We start from the raw sequence: 23,141 nt of genomic DNA, 5'->3' as shown, positions 1-23,141 counted from the left end.
CTTTACTGTCCATCTATTGCTTGGCTCATATTCTAACAATCTCGAGCTTTACTTTCAAACAGATGGCAGATTGCTCACCATCAGCTCCCCCTGTGAGTGCAGTATGTGTTGTTTTTACCTTCATTTCCTCCCTTCTTTTTCCAGATTCTACTGAAATTCTTGTTTGTCTCTCGCTGTTCAGTTCTGAAGAAGGACCTCGTCTCTGAAATATTGGCCCTGATATTAGCGGGGAGGTGGGATGGCAGTGGGGGGGGGGGGGTGATTGGGGGGTGGGTAACCAGCCCAGTAAAAAAATGTCCGCTCCCCACGCGACCGTGAGCCAATTGGAGCCACTTACCGTGGCTTCCGGGTTTGCCGTCCGAAAGCTGCGCAGCGGGCGGACTGCACACCCGCATCACAGGCTGTCAGCCGGAGGAGCTCTATTTAAAGGGGCAGTCCTCCAATGGCTGCTCCTGGAGCAAACACCCACACACCACAATGGAGCAGCACAGGGGAAAGGCTGCTCCAAGATTCAGTGATGCCTCACTCCAGGTGCTACTGGATGGGGTGAGGAGGAGGAGGGATCTCTTTTACCCAGCGGACGGGAGGAAGTGGCCTGCCTCTGCCACCAAGAAGGCCTGGCTCGAGGTTGTAGAGGAGGTCACCAGCAGCAGCAACATCTCCCACACCTGGATCCAGTGCAGGAAGCGCTTCAATGACCTGACGAGGTCAGTCAAAGTGTGTACACTTACTCATTCTCCTACATCACCGCCCCCACCCCCCAACTCATTCTACACTGCCAACACTACTCTATCACATCACTCCTCACACCCACTCAAAGCTCATCCTGCACTTCCTCACCTCCCATTACTCATCCCACCACTACCACTCAACCCAATCCCCATACAATGTCATGGCTCTGTCTCATACCCGCCCTCTGATGCATCTCTTTCAGGGTCAGCCTCACCCAGACCAATGCATTCATCGGTTGGCCAGGTCACCATCCCTCACTCACGCGTCTGTACTTTCTCCCCTTATAGGAAAAGAGAACCCAGAATGCACGGGAGAGGGTGAGGCTGGAGGGGGGCCGCAACAAATCGTCGTCCCCACAGACGCGGAGCAGGAGGCGCTGGAGCTGAGCCGAACCCTCGAGTGCCTGTCCGTCAGGGATGCCGAGACCGGTACCCGACAAACTGGTGACAGAACTTTAACATTCACACACACAATATGAATTGATGTTATCACCTTCAGCACCTCAGTAAGCTCATCGCAACATGACACATCTGAGATGATGCTTAATATTGCCTTCTGTTCTCTTACAGGGCCTTCAGCGACCGCTGTGATGGCAGAGGGCGATTCCTCAAAGGAAAGTAAGAATTTTCAGTGCAAACACAAAGATCTTGCAGCCAAAACTTTGTCTGAAATAACAGAGTGCCCTGCTGCAATAAGTGACCTTTTAGTCCATCTGTCAATTAAGCATTTGAATCTCCCACTGGCTGCTGGCTGAAACACGTCTGTTGCAACATGGAAAGCTTCCCACAGCACGGGAAACACGCTGAGGATCCTTCACAATCGCACCCCTGCCAAAATCTGGAGAAAATTAAGTACATCAAGTACTTAAAGTAACTGAACAATTATGTAAAGTATCATCCCGCTGGCTTTAATTGCCGGTGGGACTTCTGCATTTGGGAGGCACGCACACACCCAGACGGAAGGCGGTGGGTTGGAGCCGGGCTCCGAACCCGAACGGGATTTCCCCGATTTTCAGAGACCCCCATCCCCAACGCACTTGCAATTTCCTGGGAAAATCGAGCCCATTAACTTTCCTTTTCCTCTCCACAGCCGCTGACTGTCCCGTTGTGTTTCCTGCATTTTGTGCTATTTGTTCCACATTCTTTCACTGCAGTCACAATCCTGGACTCCAGTCTACTCTCATCCCAGACTCGCCCCACCAGACTCGCCCCACCAGACTCGCCCACCAGACTCGCCCCACCAGACTCGCCCCACCAGACTCGCCCCACCAGACTCGCCCCACCAGACTCGCCCCACCAGACTCGCCCCACCAGACTCGCCCCACCAGACTCGCCCCACCAGACTCCAAGTCGAGAATCCCCTCCAGACTAACCACCCCCCTCCCCCCAACCAGACCAGGCGCCCCTCCCCATCCAGACCCCCACCAGTCTGGTTTTGTTTCTCCCCAATTATTCCCCTCCACCTTCTCTCCCGGTAATTAACTCTCGACACCACCTACCAATTCAGTCACCTGTACCCCCACCCCGCCCCATACCCACTCTGTACCCCCCCAGTACTCTCTCTCTCTTCCCCACCCAGTACGCACGCTGTACCCACCAGCCCTCACTCCATACACCACCTCCCAGCCCTCACTCCGTACCCCCCCCAGCCCTCACTCCGTACCCCCCCAGCCCTCACTCCATACACCACCTCCCAGCCCTCACTCCGTACCCCCCCCAGCCCTCACTCCGTACCCCCCCCCAGCCCTCACTCCGTACCCCCCCCAGCCCTCACTCCGTACCCCCCCCAGCCTCACTCCGTACCCCCCCCAGCCCTCACTCCGTACCCCCCCCAGCCCTCACTCCGTACCCCCCCCAGCCCTCACTCCGTACCCCCCCCAGCCCTCACTCCGTACCCCCCCCCAGCCCTCACTCCGTACCCCCCCCAGCCCTCACTCCGTACCCCCCCCAGCCCTCACTCCATACACCCCCCCCAAAGCACTCACTCCATCACTCCGTACACCCCCCCCCAGCCCTCACTCCATACCCCCCCCAGCCCTCACTCCATACACCCCCCCCCCAGCCCTCACTCCATACCCCCCCCAGCCCTCACTCCGTACACCCCCCCCAGCCCTCACTCCATACACACCCCCCCAGCCCTCACTCCGTACACCCCACTGTACTCACTCTGTACAGAAGTTCCTCTGGAGTCAGCACCTTCCCATCTTCATCCAACCTGAAAAAATGAACCTTCATTAACAGATCAATTCTAATTACTGAAAATAACCACCGCCTGCTGGGATTCTCCACCGCCCTCGCAGCACCTGCTGGGATTCTCCACCGCCCTCCGCAGCACCTGCTGGGATTCTCCACCGCCCTCCGCAGCACCTGCTGGGATTCTCCACCGCCCTCCGCAGCACCTGCTGGGATTCTCCACCGACCTCCGCAGCACCTGCTGGGATTCTCCACCGCCCTCCGCAGCACCTGCTGGGATTCTCCACCGCCCTCCGCAGCACCTGCTGGGATTCTCCACCGCCCTCCGCAGCACCTGCTGGGATTCTCCACCGCCCTCCGCAGCACCTGCTGGGATTCACCACCGCCCTCCGCAGCACCTGCTGGGATTCACCACCGCCCTCCGCAGCACCTGCTGGGATTCTCCACCGCCCTCCGCAGCACCTGCTGGGATTCTCCACCGCCCTCCGCAGCACCTGCTGGGATTCACCACCGCCCTCCGCAGCACCTGCTGGGATTCACCACCGCCCTCCGCAGCACCTGCTGGGATTCACCACCGCCCTCCGCAGCACCTGCTGGGATTCACCACCGCCCTCCGCAGCACCTGCTGGGATTCACCACCGCCCTCCGCAGCACCTGCTGGATTCACCACCGCCCTCCGCAGCACCTGCTGGGATTCACCACCGCCCTCCGCAGCACCTGCTGGGATTCACCACCGCCCTCCGCAGCACCTGCTGGGATTCACCACCGCCCTCCGCAGCACCTGCTGGGATTCACCACCGCCCTCCGCAGCACCTGCTGGGATTCACCACCGCCCTCCGCAGCACCTGCTGGGATTCACCACCGCCCTCCGCAGCACCTGCTGGGATTCACCACCGCCCTCCGCAGCACCTGCTGGGATTCACCACCGCCCTCCGCAGCACCTGCTGGGATTCACCACCGCCCTCCGCAGCACCTGCTGGGATTCACCACCGCCCTCTGCAGCACCTGCTGGGATTCACAACTGTGGACTGGGTGCTCCCTTTTTCATCCAGTCCCCTCCTGAATGCACTGATTTGTTCTGCTTTGGGCTCCACAGGCAGACAGAGTGTCCATTGAGGGGGACGGGGAGAGGGGGAGGGAGACGAGGGGGGGACGGGGACGGGAGAGAGGGGGGACGGGGAGAGGGGGGACGGGGAGAGGGGGGACGGGAGAGGGGGGACGGGGAGAGGGGGGACGGGGAGAGGGAGGACGGGGAGAGGGGGGACGGGGAGAGGGGGGACGGGGAGAGGGGGGGACGGGGAGAGGGGGGACGGGGAGAGGGGGGACGGGGAGAGGGGGGACTGGGAGAGGGGGGACGGGGAGAGGGGGGACGGGGAGAGGGGGGACGGGGAGAGGGGGGACGGGGAGAGGGGGGACGGGGAGAGGGGGGACGGGAGGGGGGACGGGGAGAGGGGGGACGGGGAGAGGGGGGACGGGGACGGGGAGAGGGGGGACGGGGACGGGGAGAGGGGGGACGGGGACGGGGAGAGGGGGACGGGGACGGGGAGAGGGGGGGACGGGGACGGGGAGAGGGGGGACGGGGACGGGGAGAGGGGGGACGGGGACGGGGAGAGGGGGGACGGGGACGGGGAGAGGGGGGACGGGGACGGGGAGAGGGGGGACGGGGACGGGGAGAGGGGGGACGGGGACGGGGAGAGGTGGGGGGGGGTGAGGAGGAACGATCGTAGCCAAGATCGTATATGCTTGTCTCAACTTGTCCTGCCACCATCAAAGATTTGTGTATGTCCACCCCCAGGTCTCTCCGTTCCTGCGCACCCTTTAAAATTGTACCATTTAGTTTATATTATCTCTCCTCATTCTTCCTACCAAAATGTATCACTTCACACTGCGTTAAATTCCATCTGCCATGTGTCTGCCCATTTCACTCACCAGTCTATGTCCTCCTGAAGTCTGTTACCATCCTCCTCACTGTTTACTACATGTCCGAGTTTCGTATCATCTGCAAACTTTGAAATTATACCCTCTATACCCAAGTCCAGGTCATTAATATATATCAAAAAGAGCAGTGGTCCCAATACTGACCCCTGGGGAACACCACTGTATACTTCCCTCCAGTCTGAAAAACATCCATTCACCACTACTCTCTGCTTTCTGTCCCTTAGCTAATTTTGTATCCACACTGCCACTGTCCCTTTAATCCCTTGGGCTTTAATTTGCTAACAAATCTATTATGTGGCACTTTATCAAATGCCTTTTGAAAGTCCATATACACAACATCAACCACACTACCCTCATCAACCCTCTCTGTTACTTCATCAAAGAACTCAATCAAGTTAGTCAAACACGATTTTCCTTTAACAAATCTGTGCAGACTTTCATTTAACAAGCTATACTTTAATTTCATCCCGGAATATTGTCTCAAAGTTTCCCCACCACCGATGTTAGACTGACTGGCCTGTAATTGCCAGGTATTTTGAACAGGGGCATAACATTTGCAATCCTCCAGTCCTCCGGCACTGTCCCCATATCCAAGGAGGATTGGAAGATTGTGGCCAGAACCTCCGCAATTTCCACCCTTCCTTCCCTCAGTAACCGAGGATTCATCCCATCCGGACCGAGTGACTTTCCTACTTTTGAGTACTGCCAATCTTTTTAGGCACCTCCTCTTTATCTATTTTTATCCTATCCAATATCACTATCACCTCCCCCTTTATTGCTACAATGGCAGCATCCTCTTCTCTAGTGAAGGCCAATGCAAAGTATTCATTTAGTACCTCAGCCATGCTCTCTGTCTCCATAAGATCATCTTTTTTGTCCCTAATCATTCCCACCCTTCTTTTGATTACCCTTTTACTATTTATATGTTTATAAAAGACATCTGGGTTCCCTTTTATTTTAGCCGCTAATCTGTTCTCAATCTCTCTCTTTGCCCCTGTTATTCCCTTTTTTTTCTAAGATCTCCTCTTTGCTTTCTGTATTCAGCCTGGTTCTCTTTTATATTATGATTCTTATCAGAAGCCTCCTTTTTCTGTTTCATTTCAATCTCTCTATCTTTAGTCATCCAGGGAGCTCTAGCTTTGAATGCCCTTCCTTTCCCCCTCGTGGGAATGTGTCTACTCTGTACCCGAACCATCTCCTCCTTGAAGGCCTCCCATTGTTCAATTACTGTTTTGCCACCAATTTCTGATTCCAATCCACCTGGGCACGATCCCTTTTTAACTCACTGAAATTAGCCCTCCTCCAGTTAAGTATTTTTACCTTGTATTTTCCTTCTCTTTTTCCGTAATTATTGTAAACTTGATGATATTATGATCACTGTTCCCCAAATGCTCCCCCACTGAAACATGCTCCACTTGCCCCACTTCATTCCCCAGAACTAGATCCAGCACTGCTTCCTTCCTCGTTGGGCTGGAAACACACTGATCAAGAAAGTTCTCTTGTACACATTTCAGGAATTCCTCCCCCTCTTTGCCCTTTACACTGTTACTATCCCAGTCTATATTGGGATAATTGAAGTCCTCCATGATAACTACTCTATAGTTCTTGCATCTTTCTGTAATTTGCCTGAAAATTTCCTCCTCTATCTCCTTCCCACTATTTGGTGCCTATAGTCTACACCCAGTAGCGTAATAGCTCCTCTATTGTTCCTTAATTCTAACAAAATAGTTTCTGTCTTTGACCCCTCAACTACATCATCCCTTTCCAGTGCTATAATAGTTTCTTTGATCAATACTGCCACACCCCTCCTTTCTTTCCTTCCCTATCTTTCCTGAATACCTTATAGCCAGGAATATTAAGTTCCTAATCCTCCCATTCTGTGAGCCTGGTCTCTGTTATTGCCACATAGTCCCATGTTGCGTTGAGCCTGCAGCTCACCGACCTTATTTACCGTGCTACCTGCATTTGCACACATACACTCCAAACTCATCTTAGACTGCCTCACATTTGCCACCTGTCTGACCCCTCCAATTTCTAAACTATTCTTTACTCCACTGCTATACAGATCCCTCCTGTCCCAGAACTGGTCAAAATGCTCCAGGAATCTGAAGCCCTCCTTCCTGCACCATTTCTCCAGCCATGCATTAACCTGCACAGAGTAAAGCTCTCTCCCCACTGTCCCATCAAACATTCCCAGGGCAGGTACGGCACAGGTTAGATGCAGAGTAAAGCTCCCTCCATATTGTCCCATCAAAAACTCCCAGGGTCATCTACAGCACAGGTTAGATACAGGGAAAAGCTCCCTCTACACTGTCCCGTCAAACACTCCCAGGGCAGGTACAGCACAGGTTAGAAACAGAGTAAAGCTCCCTCTAAACTGTCCCAAACACTACCAGGGCAGGTACAGCAAGAGTCAGATACAGGGTGAAGCTCCCACTACACTGTCCCATCAAACACTTCCAGTCAGGTACTCCCAGGTCATGGGTTAGTTATTATTAACAAATAAAGATTAGAAATGTCAGCACAGGCAGTGTGTTGGGACTGCAGTATGTGCGAATTTGTGGCCAGCAGGACCGTCCCGGATTGCCATACCTACACAAAATGTCTCTGCCTCGAGTCACTCTGGCTCAGAGTCGTTGAGCTAGTGTGCGAGTTAGAGACACTCTGACTGATAAAGGAGGGGGAGGAATTTCTGGATCGTTTTCTCTAGAGTACAGTCACGCCTCAGAGGAAAGCACAGGTGCAGGAAGGGGAGAGTGCGTCTGTTAGTCAGCAGGGTAGGGAAACTTAGGGGAAATAGAGAAGGAGGTCCTGCAGACACTGGTCCTATCCAACAGGTACGAGGTACTTGCTACCTGTGAGGATAAGGATGAAGGGTGCAGGCTGCTGATGATGGCACCGTGGAGCTAGGAGGCAGTCCAAGGTGTGGGGGGGGGTCAGAATAGAAAGGTTGCAGTCATAGGGGATTCTATAATTAGGGGGTTAGATAGTGTCCTCTACAGTCACGACCATAAGTCCAGGAGGGTGTGTTGCCTACCTGGTGCAAGGTTAAAGGATAACTTGGAGCAACTGGAAAGGAACTTGGAAAGGGAGGGGGAAGGTCCAGTTGTCGTGGTCTATGTCGGTACCAATGACATATGGAAGAACAAGGAAGAGGTCCTGCTAAGGGCGTATGAGAAGCTAGGAAATAAATTAAAAATCAGGACTTCAGGATTACTACCCGAGCCATGATCTAATTGGCAACGGGATAGTCAGATCAGGAGGTGAATGTGTGGCTGAGAGAGTGGTGTGGGAAGGAGGGGGTCCATTTCATGGGACCCTGGCACCAGAACTGGGACAGGAGGGAGCTGGACCGCGGAGACAGGCTCCACCTGAACCAGAATGGGACCAGAGTCCTAGCGGAAAGGATAAATGGGGCTGTGAATAAGACTTTAAACGAGTAAGACGGGGGGAGGGATCTAGTAGAAATAATATAAGCCTAATGATAAAAGAAACAGGAGATGAGAGTAAAGGTCCGACCAAGGCAAGGAATAAGGGTAAGAAACGGTAAGGGAACAAATACAGTTTTAGAACATAAGTAGAAAATGACTTAAAAATAAAGTGAGAGGAACGATTAATAAAAACTTGCCTGTAGAGTAATGTGCACAGCACCCGGAACAAAACGGGGGAACTGGGGGCAATAAAATGGAGGTGAGGAGCCAATAGTAAAGGAATAACTGAAACATGGTTACAAAAAGAACAGGACTGGCAATTAAATATTGAAGGGTATAACGTATTTAGAAAGGATAGGGAAGGAAGAAAAGGGATGGGGTAGCTGTACTAATTAGAAACAGAATCCATATGGGTTGAGATACAAGATGAGAAGGGATTGATCACGTTAATAGGGGTATTCTATAGACCACCTAATAGTGGAAGGGAGGTGGAGGAAGAAATACATAGGCAAATCTACATAGAATAATAATTATGGAAGATTTCAACTGCCTCCACATAAACTGGCAAGAGGAGGGAGGGAAAGGGTGTGTACAGGACTCCTTTCTTACCCAGTATGTAAGAAGCCCAACAAGAGAGGAATCACTGCTCGTAATGGGAAATGAACCAGAGCAGATAAGAGAAGTAAGTGTAAGGGAACATCGAGATAATAGCGATCACAACATAATAAGGTTTAAGACAAAGATTGGGAAGGACATAAGTAAGGCAAAGACCAAAGTAATAAACTGGAAAAAAAGCTGATTTTCAGGGGTTGAGAATGGAACTAGGGAAAATAAACTGGGAAAATGTTCTGATAAACAAAGTGATAGAACAGTAATGGGAAATATTTAAAACAGTGATCATTAGAGTCCAGGAGAAATAGATACAGCTAAAAAAAAGAACAAACTAACCACAGACACCAAGGATGAATAAATAGATAAGGGTAAAATTGAATCTACATGAAAAGGCATAGGCTAAGTACATAGAAAATAAATTAGAGGATGAAAAAAGGGAATACAAAGAGGTTAGGAAAGAAGTAAAAAAAAAAATCAGGAAGGCAAAGAGAAACTATGAAATTAAACTATCAAAGAATATAAAAACAAATAGTAAAGTATTCTACAGACACATCAATAATAAAAGAAAAATCAGGATAGGGATAGGGCCTCTAAGGGACGCACAAAATAAACTCACAGGTAATCACAGCGAAATGGCAGGAAAATTGAATAGTTACTTTGCCTCAGTATTTACCAGGGAGACTAACAAGGTGGAGATGACATTAGAAGAGATCAAAAAAGATATAAAGACATTTAATATAGAAAGTGGAGCGATAACCAAACTGAGAGGGGATAAAACCCCTGGTCCGGACAGACTGCATCCGTGCATACTAAAAGCAGCTCAGGAGGAGATATCAGAGGCACTATTACATATATATAAAAATTCACTAGAAAAGGGAACAGTGCCAGAGGACTGGCGGACAGCTAATGTGATTCCTGTATTTAAAAAGGGAGATAGAACAAACCCAGGGAATTATAGACCAATTAGCTTAACATCGGTGGTAGGAAAGATAATGGAATCTTTACTCAAAGATGTAATAGAAAAACATCTAGGAAAATATAATAAAGAATCATCAGCACGGATTTCAAAAGGGAAACTCATGCTTGACCAACTTTACTGAATTTTTTGAAGCAGTAACAAAGAGTAGACAAGAGTAATACAGTGGATGTAATATACTTGGATTTTCAAAAGGCCTTCGATAAGGCACCGCATAGCAGCATCATAACTAAGATCAGAGCATGTGGAGTCAGGGGACAAGTAGCAGTATAGATAGTAAAGCTGGCTACAAAACAGAAAACAGAGCGTGGGGGTTAACAGTAGCACTCAGACTGGCAAAAGGTGGGAAGTGGTGTTCCACAAGGATCGGTGCTGGGAGATAGGAACAGGAGGAGGCCATTCAGCTCCTCAAACCTGTTCCGCCATTCAATTAGATCATGGTTGATCTGTATATTAACTCCATCTACCCGCCTTGGTTCTGTAACCCTTAATACCCTTGCCTAACAAAAATCTATCAATCTCAGTTTTGAAATTTTCAATTGACCCCCAGCCTCAACAGCTTTTTGGGGGACGGAGTTCCAGATTTCCACTCCCCTTTGTGTGAAGAAGTGCTTTCTGACATCACCCCTGAACGGCCTGGCTCTAATTTTAAGGTTATGCCCCCTTGTTCTGGACTCTCCCACCAGAGGGAATAGTTTCTCTCTATCTACTCCATCAAATCCTTTAATCATCTTAAACACCTCAATTAGATCACCCCTTAATCGTCATTACTCAAGGGAATACAAGCCCAGTCTGTGCAACCTGGCCTCATAATTTAACCCTTTTAGCCCAGGGATCATTCTGGTGAATCTGCGCTGCACCCCCTCCAAGGCCAATATCTCCTTCCTGAGGTGCGGTGCCCAGAACTGAACGCAATATCTCCAGATGGGGTCTAACCAGAGCTCTGTACAGCTGTACATAACTTCCTCCCCTTTGTATTCCAGCCCTATTGAGTTAAAGGCCAACATTCCACTAGCCTTTTTAATTTTTTTTGTACCTGGCCACTAGCTTTTAGTGATTCCTGTGCTTGGACTCCATAATCTCTCTGCTCCTCCACAGTTCCGAGCTTCTCACTATTTAGAAAATCTATTTTTCTTATGTCCAAAGTGGATGACCTCACACTGACCTCCATCTGCCACAGTTTTGCTTGCTCACTTATTCTATCAATGTCCTTTTGCAACTTTCTGCTCCCATCTACACTATACACTGTGCCTCCTGACTTAGTATCGTCGGCAAACTGGGATATACAGCTCGCTATTTCTTCATCTAGGTCATTTATAAATATAGTGAAAAGCTGAGGCCCCAGTACAGATCCCTGGGGGACACTGGTCACATCCTGCCAATTTCAGTACATACCCATTATCCCGACTCTGTGTCTCCTACCTCCGAACCAATTCCCCATCCAAGCCAATAGGTTACCTCCAATTCCATGTGCTCTCATTTTTGTTAACAGTCTCTTCTGTGGAACCTTATCGAATGCCTTCTGGAAGTCCAAATAAATAACATCCATCGACACTCCCTTATCTACCACATCAGTTACCTCCTCAAAAAATTCAGCTATGTTCGTTAGATATGACTTACCCTTTACAAATCCACGTTGACTCTCTCTGTTCATATTTGTCCAAACGCTCAGTCATTCTGTCCCTAATAATAGATTCTAGTAACTTCCCCACAACTGACGTTACATTAATAGGTCTATAATTTCTTTCTTTATCTTTCCCACCCTTCTTAAATAATGGAGTGACATTGGCAATTTTCCAATCCAAGGGGACAATTCCTGAATCGAGACAGTTTTGGAAGATCATAAATAACACCGACACTTTCCTCACCGACTTCTTTTAATACCCTGGGGGGGCGGGGGGGAATCCATCGGGTCCTGGAGATTTGTCTATCTTTAGTAACATTAGTTTCTCTATTATCATTTTTTAAAAAACTTATAATGAATCTCATAAGTTCCTCCCCTTGATTTATTTTGAGTTTTCCTCGTATCTCTGGTACTTTATCCTCTTCCTCTACTGTAAAGACCAATACAAAGTAAGTATTTAGTAGGTCTGCCATTTCCTGATTTCCAATTACAATATCACCTGCGTCTGTCATTAAGGAGCCCACATTACCCTTAGCCACCCTCGTTCTTTTAATACGTGTAAAAACCTTTAGTGTTGTCCTTGATATCCCTCGCAAGCTTTCTCTCATATTCCCTTTTTGCAGCTCTTACACTTTCTTTGTATCCCTTTGCTGTTCTTTACATCTCTCCCAGTCCACAGGATCTCTACAGTTCTTTACTCTTGTATAAGGCCTTTCTTTTAGTTTTATACTATCTCTCACTTCCCTTGTTGACCAAGGTTGTTTAACTACACTTGTACAGCTCTTGTCCCTTAGGGGTATGCACAGGTCTTGTATTTTACCAAATACATTTTTCACACCTGCCACTGTTCATCCGCAGTTTTATCCACTGTTGTTCACCATTTCCATAAATGATTTGGATTCAGGAATCAGAAGTACAACTTTAAAATTTGAGGATGACACCAAATTGGGGGATATGGTCAATACTGAGGAGGACTGTGACAAATTGCAAGACGACATTAATAAACTTGCAGAATGGGCGTCTAATTGGCAAGTGAATTTCAATATAATTAAATGTGAGGTGGTACATTTTGGTAGGAAGAAAAAGGAGGCCACATAGTGCTTGGAAAATAAGAGTCTAAATGGGGTAAAGGATCAAAGGGATCTGGGGATACAGATTCACAAATCATTAAAAGTAGTTGAGGCAGGTTAATAAGGCCATTAAAAAAAGCAAACCAAGCACTGGGGTTCATTTCTAGAGGGATAGAATTGAAAAGCAGAGAAGTTATGTTAAACTTATATAGATCCTTGGTTAGACCATACTTAAGAGTACAGTGCACAGTTCTGGTCTCCATATTATAAAAAGGATATAGAGGCACTGGAGAAGGTGCAAAAAAGATTTACAAGGATGATACCAGAAATGAGAGGTTATACCTATCAGGAAAGACTGAATAGGCTGGGGCTCTTTTCTCTGGATGACCTGATTGAGGTCTTTAAGATTATGAAAGGGTTTGATAGGGTAGACAGAGAAAATATTTCCACTTGTGGGGAGTCCAAAACTGGGGGACATAAATATTTGGGCCGAATGGCCTGTTTCTGCACTGTACGTTCTATGCAAGTAAAGCTCCCTCTACACTGTCCCATCAAACACTTCCAGGGCAGGTACAGCAAAGGTCAAATACAGAGTAAAGCTCCCTCTATACTGTCCCATCAAACACTCCAAAACTAGAGGTCATAAATATAAGATAGTCACTAATAAATCCAATAGGGAATTCAGGAGAAACTTCTTTACCAGAAGAATGGTAAGAATGTGGAACTCGCTGCCACAAGGAGTAGTTGAGGCGAATAGCATAATGCATTTAAGGGGAAGTTAGATAAACACATGAGGGAGAAAGGAGCAGAGGATATGATGATAGGGTGAGATGAAGTAGTGAGGGAAGAGGCTCGTGTGGAGCATAAATGGTCTGACTGGCCTGTTTCTGTGCTGTAGAAGTGATGTATATCCCAGGACAGGTACAGCAGGGGTTAGATACAGAGTAAAGCTCCCTCCACTCGATCTTAATGATATGCCTCTGTACAACGCAGGGCGAGAGCTACTGCACCATTTTCCACACCAGCCAGTCTGTGGCCTGAGTGAGTCATTAAAGCTAAATTGGTGACATTTATGAACTGGCTTGATGCCCAAACTCATGTCACGTTATGACCTTTACAGCTGGGAGCTGGGGCTCTATTTAATCCCAGGTGCAAAGATGAAAGGCCAGTGTCAAATCCACTGCACAACCTTGTTTTAACTTTTTGCACATAATGACTTGATATTAATTGAACAGCAAAATGTACCTGTACGTCTTACACAGCACTAGTCGGGAATAGACAGAGTCAAAGTCTCGCTCCACCTCCTTACCAGCAGCCTATGAAATAAGGGATGGGCGGTGGGAGATGGAGGGGAAAGGGAGAGAGGTCGGGAGATGGAGGGGAAAGGGAGAGAGGTCGGGGGCGGGAAGGGAGAGCGGTCGAGGGGAAAAAGAAACAAAAATGAGAATTACGCCACAAATTGTTTAAGAACGAAAAGTGTGAGAAATAGTGGGGAGGCTGAAATGTTTCTCAGATTTCAGGGACACCCTCCATTACCTCTTCAATAAAAAGCCAGGGATGGCAGGGGCCGCCGAGAATCGATGGTTTCTTCAAACCCTGCTCAAATATCGCCTTGAGTGCCGGACACAGGGATCCTCGGACCAGGTCTGTTACTGCTTCTGTTACAGAATCATCTCCAGCCACCGAGTACTGCAGACAAAAAAAATAAATCACACCGTGAGCAGCAAATACACAGCAAAGAAAACCTTTCAGAGCATAGTAGATAATCCAGCCTGGAACAAGGTGAGTACGAGGCACCTGCACCCAACACACTGCATCGAACAGGGTGAGTATGAGTTGAGGGCAAGGGGAGAAAGACAACAACTTGCATTTATATACGGAGTCGTACAACACCTGACGAAGGAGCAAAGCTCCGAAAGCTTGTGATTTCAAATAAAGCTGTTGTACGACTCCGTACATTTGTCCACCCCAGTCCATCACCGGCATCTCCACATCATGCATTTATATAGCGCCTTTAACATAGTAAAACATCCCAAGGTGCTTCACATGAGCGATTACCAAACAAAATTTTACACCAAGCCACATAAGATGATATTAGGACAGGTGACCAACAGTTTGGTCAAAGAGGTAGGTTTTAAGGAGTGTCTTAAAAGGAGGAGAGAGAGGCGGAGAGGTTTAGGGAGGGAATTCCAGAGCTTAGGGCCTAGACAGCTGTAGGCACGGCCTCAAATTCTGGGGCGATTAAAATCGGGGATGCGCAAGAGGCCAGAATTGAAGGAGCGCGTAGGTCTCGGAGGGTTGTAGGGCTGGAGGTGGTTACAGAGGTAGCGAGGGGCGAGGCCATGGAGGGATTTGAAAACAAGGGTGAGAATTTTAAAATCGGGTCGTTCCCAGACCAGGAGCCAATGTAGGTCAGCGAGCACAGGGGGTGATGGGTGAACGGGACTTGGTGCGAGTTAGGATACGGGCAGCAGAGTTTTGGATAAGATTACGGAGGGTGGAAGATGGGAGGCCGGCCAGGACAGCATTGGAATAGTCCAGTCTGGAGCTAACAAAGGCATGGGTGAGGGTTTCAGCAGCGGATGAGCTGAGGCAGGGGCAGAGACGGGCGATGTTACGGAGGTGGAAGTAGGCGGTCTTGGTGATGGAGAGGATATACAGTCAGCAGCTCAGCTCAAGGTCTAATAGGACGCTGAGGATGCAAACGGTCTGGTTCAGTCTCAGACAGTGGCCGGAGAGAGGGATGGAGTCGGTGGTGAGGGAACGGAGTTTATGGCGGGGACCAAAGACAATGGCTTCGGTCTTCCCAATATTTAGTTGGAGGAAATTCTGCTCATCCAGTACCGGATGTCGGACAAGCAGCGTGACAAATCAGAGACAGTGGAGGGGTCGGAAGAGGGGGAGTGAGGTAGATCTGGGTGTCGTCAGCGTACATATGGAATCCGACGTTCTGTTTTCAGATGATGTCGCCGAGGGGCAGCATGTGGATGAGAAATAGGAGGCGGGCAAGGATCGATCCTCGGGAGACTCCAGAGGTAACGGTGCGGGGGTGGGAAGAGAAACCATTTCAGGTGATTCCCTGGCTACGACTGGATGGATAGGAATGAGACCAGGTGAGTGCAGTCCCACCCAGCTGGACGATGGAGGAGGGGCGATGGAGGAGGAGGGTGTGGTCAATCATGTCAAAGGCTGCAGTCAGGTGGAGAAGGATGAGGAGGGATAGCTTACCACGGTCTCAGTCACACAGGATGTCATTTGTGACTTTGATAAGAGCCGTTTCAGTACAGTGGCAGGGATGGAAACCTGATTGGAGGGATTCAAACATGGAGTTGCGGGAAAGAGGGGCACGGATTTGGGAAGTGACGTCACATTCAACAACTTTGGAAAGGAACGAAGATTGGAGATGGGGCGATAGTTTGCAAGGGCGGAGGAGAAAAGGGTGGATTTTTTGAGGAGGGGGTGATGAAGCTGGGATTGTTCTTCTTGGATCAGAGATGGTTAAGGGGAGATTTAACAAAGGTGTTTAAAATGATGAACGGTTTTGATAGAGTAGATCGGGAGAAACTATTTCCAGTGGCAGGAGGGTCAGTAACCAGGGGAGACAGATTTAAGATAATTGGCAAAAAAGCCAGGGGTGAGGTGAGGAGAATTTTTTTACGTAGCGAGTTGTGATGATCTGGAATGCGCTGCCTGAAAGGGCGGTGGAAGCAGATTCAATAATAACTTTAAAAAGGGAATTAGATAAATACTTGAAGGGGAAAATTTGCAGGGCTATGGGGAAAGAATCATAGAATCACAGAAAATTTATGGCACAGAAGGCGGCCATTCGGCCCATCATGTCTGCGCTGGCCAAAAATGAGCCACCCAGCCTAATCCCACTTTCCAGCACTTAGTCTGTAGCCCTGTGGGTTACGGCACTTCAAGTGCACATCCAGGTACTTTTTAAATGAGTTGAGGGTTTCTGCCTCTCCCACCCTCTCAGGCAGTGAGTTCCAGACCCCCACCACCCTCTGGGTGAAAAAAATTCTCCTCAGCTCCCCTCTAATCCTTCTACCAATTACTTTAAATCTATGCCCCCTGGTCACTGACCCCTCTGCTAAGGGAAATATGTCCTTCCTATCCACTCTATCTAGGCCCCTCATAATTTTATACACCTCAATTAAATCATCCCTCAGGCTCCTCTGTTCCAAAGAAAACAACCCCAGCCTATCCAATCTTTCCTCATAGCTAAAATTCTCCAGTCCTGGCAACATTCTCGTAAATCTCCTCTGTAGCCTCTCTAGTGCAATCACATCTTTCCTGTAATGTGGTGACCAGAACTGTACTCAGTACTCAAGCTGTGGCCTAACCAATGTTTTATAAGTTCTAGCATAATCTCCCTGCTCTTATATTCTATGTCTCGGTTAATAAAGGAAAGTATCCCATATGCCTTTTTAACCAGCTTATCTACCTTCCTGCTACCTTCAGGGATCTGTGGACATGCACTCCAAGGTCCCTCACTTCCTCTACACCTCTCAGTATCCTCCCATTTATTGTGTATTCCCTTGCCTTGTTTGCCCTCCCCAAATGCATTACCTCACACTTCTCCGGATTGAATTCCATTTGCCACTTTTCTGCCCACCCGACCAGTCCATTGATATCTTCCTGCAGTCTACAGCTTTCCTCCTCACCATCAACCACACGGCCAATTTTTGCATCATCTGCAAACTTCTTAATCATGCTCCCTACGTTTAAGTCTAAATCATTGATATATACCACAAAAAGCAAGGGACCGAGTACTGAGCCCTGCGGAACCCTGCTGGAAACAGCCTTCCAGTCACAAAAACACCCGTCAACCATTACCCTTTGCTTCCTGCCACTGAGCCAATTTTGGATCCAATTTGCCACTTTCCCTTGGATCCCGTGGGCTTGTACTTTTTTGACCAGTTTGCCATGTGGGACCTTGTCAAAAGCCTTGCTAAAATCCATGTAGACTACATCAAATGCACTACCTTCATCGACCCTCCTTGTTACCTCCTCAAAAAATTCAATCAAGTTAGTCAGACACAACCTTCCCTTAACAAATCCATGCTGACTGTCCTTGATTAATCCGTGCCTTTCTAAGTGATGGTTTATCCAGTCCCTCAGAATTGATTCCAATAATTTGCCCACCACCGAGGTTAGACCGACTGGCCTGTAATTACTCTGTCTATCCCTCGCTCCCTTTTTAAACAACGGTACAACGTTAGCAGTTCTCCAATCCTCCGGCACCACACCTGTATCCAGTGAGGATTGGAAAATAATGGTCAGAACCTCCGCTATTTCCTCCCTTGCTTCTTTTAACAGCCTGGGATAAATTTCATTCAGGCCTGGTGATTTATCTACTTTCAAAGATGCGAATCCCCTTAATACTTCCTCTCTCACTATGTTTATCCCAGCCAATATTTCACACTCCTCCTTCTTAACTACAATGTCTGCATCGTCCCTCTCTTTTGTGAAATCAGACGCAATGTATTCATTATGAACCATACCAACATCTTCCGCCTCCACACATAGGTTACCTTTTTGGTCTCTAATAGGCCCTACTCTTTCCTTAGTTATCCTCTTGCTCTCAATGTATTTATAAAACATCTTTGGATTTTCCTTGATTTTACTTACCAATATTTGGCAAGCTGAAGGAATGATCTCAATCATAGTGACAAAGTATCCATGAGCTCCTCACACTTGCTGTTGGAGGTGAGGGTGGAGAAGGCAGTGGAGAGGGGTTTGTTGTGGAGAAGAGAAGCCGGGGGTTATCTTTGCATTCCAGGATGATCCTGGAATAGTGAGCAGTTTTGGAAGAGGAGAGCAGGACCCGATTTGCTTTATGTGGTCCAGCCAGATCTGGCGATGAATGGCTAAACCAGTTGTCCACCATAAACGTTCAAGTCTGCATCCCTTGGACTTAAAGGAGCGGAGATGAGGGCCGTACCAGGGGGAACGATCAGGGTGAGAGAGAGAGAGTGATGGTTTCAGTGGGGATAAGGGCATTAAAGGTGGAGGTGAGGGTGTGATTGAGCAGATCGGTAGCTGCAGAAATGTCATGGTGAATGGAGGGCCAATGGCTGGAGAGTTGGGAATTTGAAAGTGCTGTTGTAAGTGGCTTGGGGGAGAGATTCTTCCCAGAGTCGGACACAAAAGGTCTCCCCTTGACCCGAGGGGGCCTTCTCTGTTCTAAGGATAACAACCCCAGCCTCTCCACATTACTCAAGTCCCTCATTCCTGGAACCTTTCTAGTAAACCTCCTCTGCACCCTCTCTAAGGCCTTGACATCTTTCCTAAAGTGCGGTGCCCAGAATTGAACATAATACTCCAGCTGCAGCCTAACCAGTGTTTTATTAAGATTTAGCACAACTTCCTTGCTTTTGTACTCTCTGCCTCTATTAATAAAGCCCAGGATCCCATATGCTTTTTTAACAGCCTTCTCAACTTGTCCTGCCACCTTCAAAGATGTGTGTACATCCACACCCCCAGGTCTCTCTCACTCAGTACGAACACATCCACTCCATCACTGAACTCACCTCTTTACTTCGTTCATCCAAAATCTCAACAAATTTCGCAGGAAACCAGCCTGTAGGGAGAAAGAGTCAAAGGTTAATCGTAAGTAGCAGCCAAAGTTGCCAGCCACTGTGGGTTGAGATAGTGCAGAGCTCCAAGTGCTCCTGGTGGATTTGGGGTCTCATTTCTGTGTACTGGGTTAGCCATCCTGCAGTAGCATGATATAAACAGCGGAGGGCAGCCTGGGGCAACGTAACCTGCAGTAAACAGAGTGAGATTGGCATTGTTTTCTGTACCGATTAGTTAATGTACGGCAAACACAACAGTCCTCATATCCTCACGGCAATCCCAAGCACAGCACAAATGTTTAATTTCTGTTCTTCAGATTTACTTCTCGTTCTACACAGAGGGACTGAGAACAGTGGGCCAGCAGCAGGTCGAGATTTCAAAATATGGCAGCTCTTGTGTTAACAATTTCAGTAACATCCAACGACAGAGCAGAACATAAAAGATGCACAATAATCTATATTACTTGACAAATATGCAAATTGCCCTCGACCTGTTGTAAAATCTCATTATATTTGAGTGTTCAGTACTGCATGGCTCAGCAGTTTTATGGATTGTTCAGAAGAAAAATAACCAATTTGTAACATTTGGAAGCTGTGCCAATCTAACAAGCCAGAGTCCCACACAATCTACTCAAATACTTATTTACTAAGTGGTTTTTGTCAATGACATTGCTGAGAATGACTATCGATTGAACTGAACCCACTCAGCTCAGCAATGGAGCACGAACATGGAGCCTTATTCCTCAATCATTCATCGACTTCACCATGGGGTGGGCACAGCATGTGGCAATGGGTATATCTCAACACCAACACCTGCTCTCCCCCACTCTACACCCAATAATCTCCCTCCTGAATTCAGTGTTATCCAACACGGCCCGACCCCGCGCCGCTCCCCGGCCCCTGACCCCGCGCCGCTCCCCGACCCCCGACCCCGCGCCGCTCCCCGACCCCGCGCCGCTCACCGCTCCCCGACCCCGCACCGCTCCCCGGCCCCGCGCCGCTCCCCGAACGCCGGCCCCGCGCCGCTCCCCGAACGCCGAACCTACATCACTCCCTGACCCTCGATCACTCCATAACCGCTGACCCCACATCACTCCCGATCCCCAAACCTACATCATTCCCTGAACCTCGATTCACTCCCTGACCCTCGACCCCACATCACTCCCCGACTCCCGGCCCCGCATCACTGACTGACTGTTCCATTACAAACTGTGTGAACACAGGAAAATAGAAACAGGAGGAGGCCATTCAGCCCATCGAGCCTGTTCCCCCATTCAAGGAGATCATGGCTGACCTGTATCCTAACTCCATTTACCCGCGTTGGCTCCATCTCCCTTAATACCCTTGGCTAGCAAAAATCTATCAATCTCAGATTTAAAACTATTAATTGAGCTAGCGTCTACTGCTTTTTGTGTGAGAGAGTTCCACACGTCTACCACCCTTTGCGTGAAGAAGTGTTTCCTAACTTCTCTCCTCGATGGCCTGGCTCTGATTTTAAGGTTATGTCCCCTTGTCCTAGACTCCCCCACCAGCGATAGTAACGGACTTCAGGAGGACTTAGACAGACTGGTGAAATGGGCAGACACATGGCAGATAACACTTAATGCAGAGAAGTGTGAAGTGATACATTTTGGTAGGAAGAATGAGGAGAGGCAACATAAACTAAATGGTACAATATTAAAGGGAGTGCAGGAGCAGAGAGACCTGGGGGTGTATGTACACAAATCTTTGAAGGTGGCAGGACAAGTTGAGAAGGCTGTTAAAAAAGCATGTGGGATCCTGGGTTTTATTAACAGAGGCATAGAGTACAAAAGCCAGGAAGTTATGCTAAACCTTTATAAAACACTGGTTAGGCCGCAGCTGGAGTATTGTGTCCAATTCTGGGCACCACACTTTAGGAAGGATGTCAAGGCCTTACAGAGAGTGTAGAAGAGATTTACAAAAATGGAACCAGGGATGAGGGACCTGAGTTATATGGAGACTGGAGAAGCCTTAGAGCAGAGAAGGTTAAGGGGAGAATTAATAGAGGTGTTCAAAATCATGAAGGGTTTTGATCGAGTAAATAAGGAGAAACTGTTTCCAGTGGCAGAAGGGTCGGTAACCAGAGGACACAGATTTAAGGTAATTGGCAAAAGAGTCAGAGGGGAGATGAGGAAACATTTTTCACACAGCGAGTTGTTATGATCTGGAATGCACTGCCTGAAAGGGCGATGGAAACAGATTCAATATTAACTTTGAAAATGGAATTGGATAAATACTTGAAGGGAAAACAATTACAGGGCTATGGAGAAAGAGCAGGGAGTGGGACTAATTGGACAGCATCTCTCAAAGAGCCGGTACGGGCCCGATGGGCCGAATGGTCTCTTCCTGTTCTGTACCTACAATGATACTATGAGAGAGACAGAGAGAGAGAGAGAGAGAGAGAGAGGCAGACAGAGACACACAGAGAGAGAGAGAGAGAGAGAGAGAGAGAGAGGCAGACAGAGACACACACAGAGAGAGAGAGAGAGAGAGAGAGAGAGAAAGAAAATGCACAGAGGCAGAAAGACGAGAGAAAGAGAGTCAGAGAGAGAAAGTGTCAGAGGCAGGCAGAGAACAAGAGAAAGATCACAATTTGTTTGGAATAAGGGTCTGTGAGCAACATTCCAAGAGGGTACATGTGCCTCCAGTCTGTGGGCTTTACAGAAGCCTTTATATTTACTCAATGCTTACTGCTGCCATCAGCTGGTGATTTTTAAGAATGTCCAAACCAGCAGCAATTTCAAAAAGTCAGCTGGTCAGACTGTGGAGAAACAGGTGACAACTGTAAGAATGGACAGGTCTAGGAAGATTCGAGCAAAGAGCCCATGAAGATTTGGTGTGCATATAATTTTAATTACAGTGCCTGGCAATGACATAGTTACAACTAAAAGGCTGAAATAACCTGTGCTTAGCGTAGCTGCTGCTGTCCTAAGTAATGTCTTTAAAAGAATCTAGTAAGAATGCTTTGTTGAGGTAAGCTGCTCATGGTCAACCAGCCTGATCTCGGTCACTGTGGCTCTGGACAAGGTCCTGTCTCAAAGAGTTTAGCCTGTTGAGATAAGCTGCTCATGGCTGATCGGCTTTGTCCCCCTCAGTCTAAACTCATCAAGCTGACAATAACCAATCAACCTTACCTTCCCTGACCTTGTTATGGTGGAAAAAAACGATGTCACATTTCGAGGCTGCGCAAGGGTCAGGCTGGTACCAATAATAAGACCAGTTTAAGTACTAGTGATTGTAAGGGGTCAGTAGCAGAGATAAAGCTACGGAGGATTGGGTTACGACTCTACTCAAGAAGGGCCCGGAGTTAATATCGTTTTGTTCTTATAACTCGCGCTCCAGCATTGTAACTGTCTTAATTTGTGCTTGGTTTGATGACTTCAATAAAGAATCTCGTCACCACCCATAAGCTGTCAGGGTTGGATTTATCACGACAGCTCGTCCTGCCCAGCTGAGCTGGCAGAGGCGGGGCTTCGATCAGAATTGACAGTAACGTACTCCCACTCACCTCGCAGGCCGTTCAGCTCTCCCACCCAGCAGTGCTCATCCTTCTGAGATATAATCTAAGAGAGACAAATGGCCAGCTCAGTCAGGCAGAAACAGGATGTTAAACATTCACTAACAGAACCACAACATTGGCAATCCAAAATAAGAGAGAGACTTGCACTTATATAGCATCTCATCATGGTTTTCAAAAACAAAGTGTCCGATCTACAATTTGAAGCACACTCTCTGTTTTTAAAGGGTAAAACACGGAAGCCATTTTACAAACAGCAACATCCCGCCAATAGCGATAAGGTGAACAACCAGTTAATCTGTTTTTGGTGGCGTTGGTTGAGGGAGAAATGTTGCAGAGATACTGGGAGAACATCGGGCTCTTCAAATAGTGCCATGGGATCGTTAACATCCCGACAAGGCTTGATGTAATCACCGGGACAGCACTTCTGAGAATGCAGCAAAG

The 23,141-nt window shown here is 48.3% G+C and overlaps 1 protein-coding gene across 1 annotated transcript in view; it reads right to left on the bottom strand.

The window, feature by feature from the left end:
• sgsm3 (small G protein signaling modulator 3) overlaps nt 1-23,141 on the bottom strand; it is a 148,555-nt gene that overhangs the window by 8,576 nt on the left and 116,838 nt on the right. Inside the window, exons 14-18 of the mRNA XM_067974707.1 lie at nt 22,689-22,743; nt 19,115-19,164; nt 14,112-14,264; nt 13,821-13,891; nt 2,898-2,946 (exon numbers count right to left, since the gene is read on the bottom strand). Of these exons, the coding sequence (XP_067830808.1) occupies nt 2,898-2,946; nt 13,821-13,891; nt 14,112-14,264; nt 19,115-19,164; nt 22,689-22,743 (378 nt within the window). The remainder of the gene's footprint in view (nt 1-2,897; nt 2,947-13,820; nt 13,892-14,111; nt 14,265-19,114; nt 19,165-22,688; nt 22,744-23,141) is intronic.

The sequence above is a fragment of the Heptranchias perlo genome, chromosome 40, assembly GCF_035084215.1.
Source record: "Heptranchias perlo isolate sHepPer1 chromosome 40, sHepPer1.hap1, whole genome shotgun sequence".
Classification (NCBI taxonomy): Eukaryota; Metazoa; Chordata; class Chondrichthyes; order Hexanchiformes; family Hexanchidae; genus Heptranchias; species Heptranchias perlo.
The sequence above is the reverse complement of the archived record's forward strand: the minus strand, read 5'-3'. Positions and strand labels throughout refer to the sequence as shown.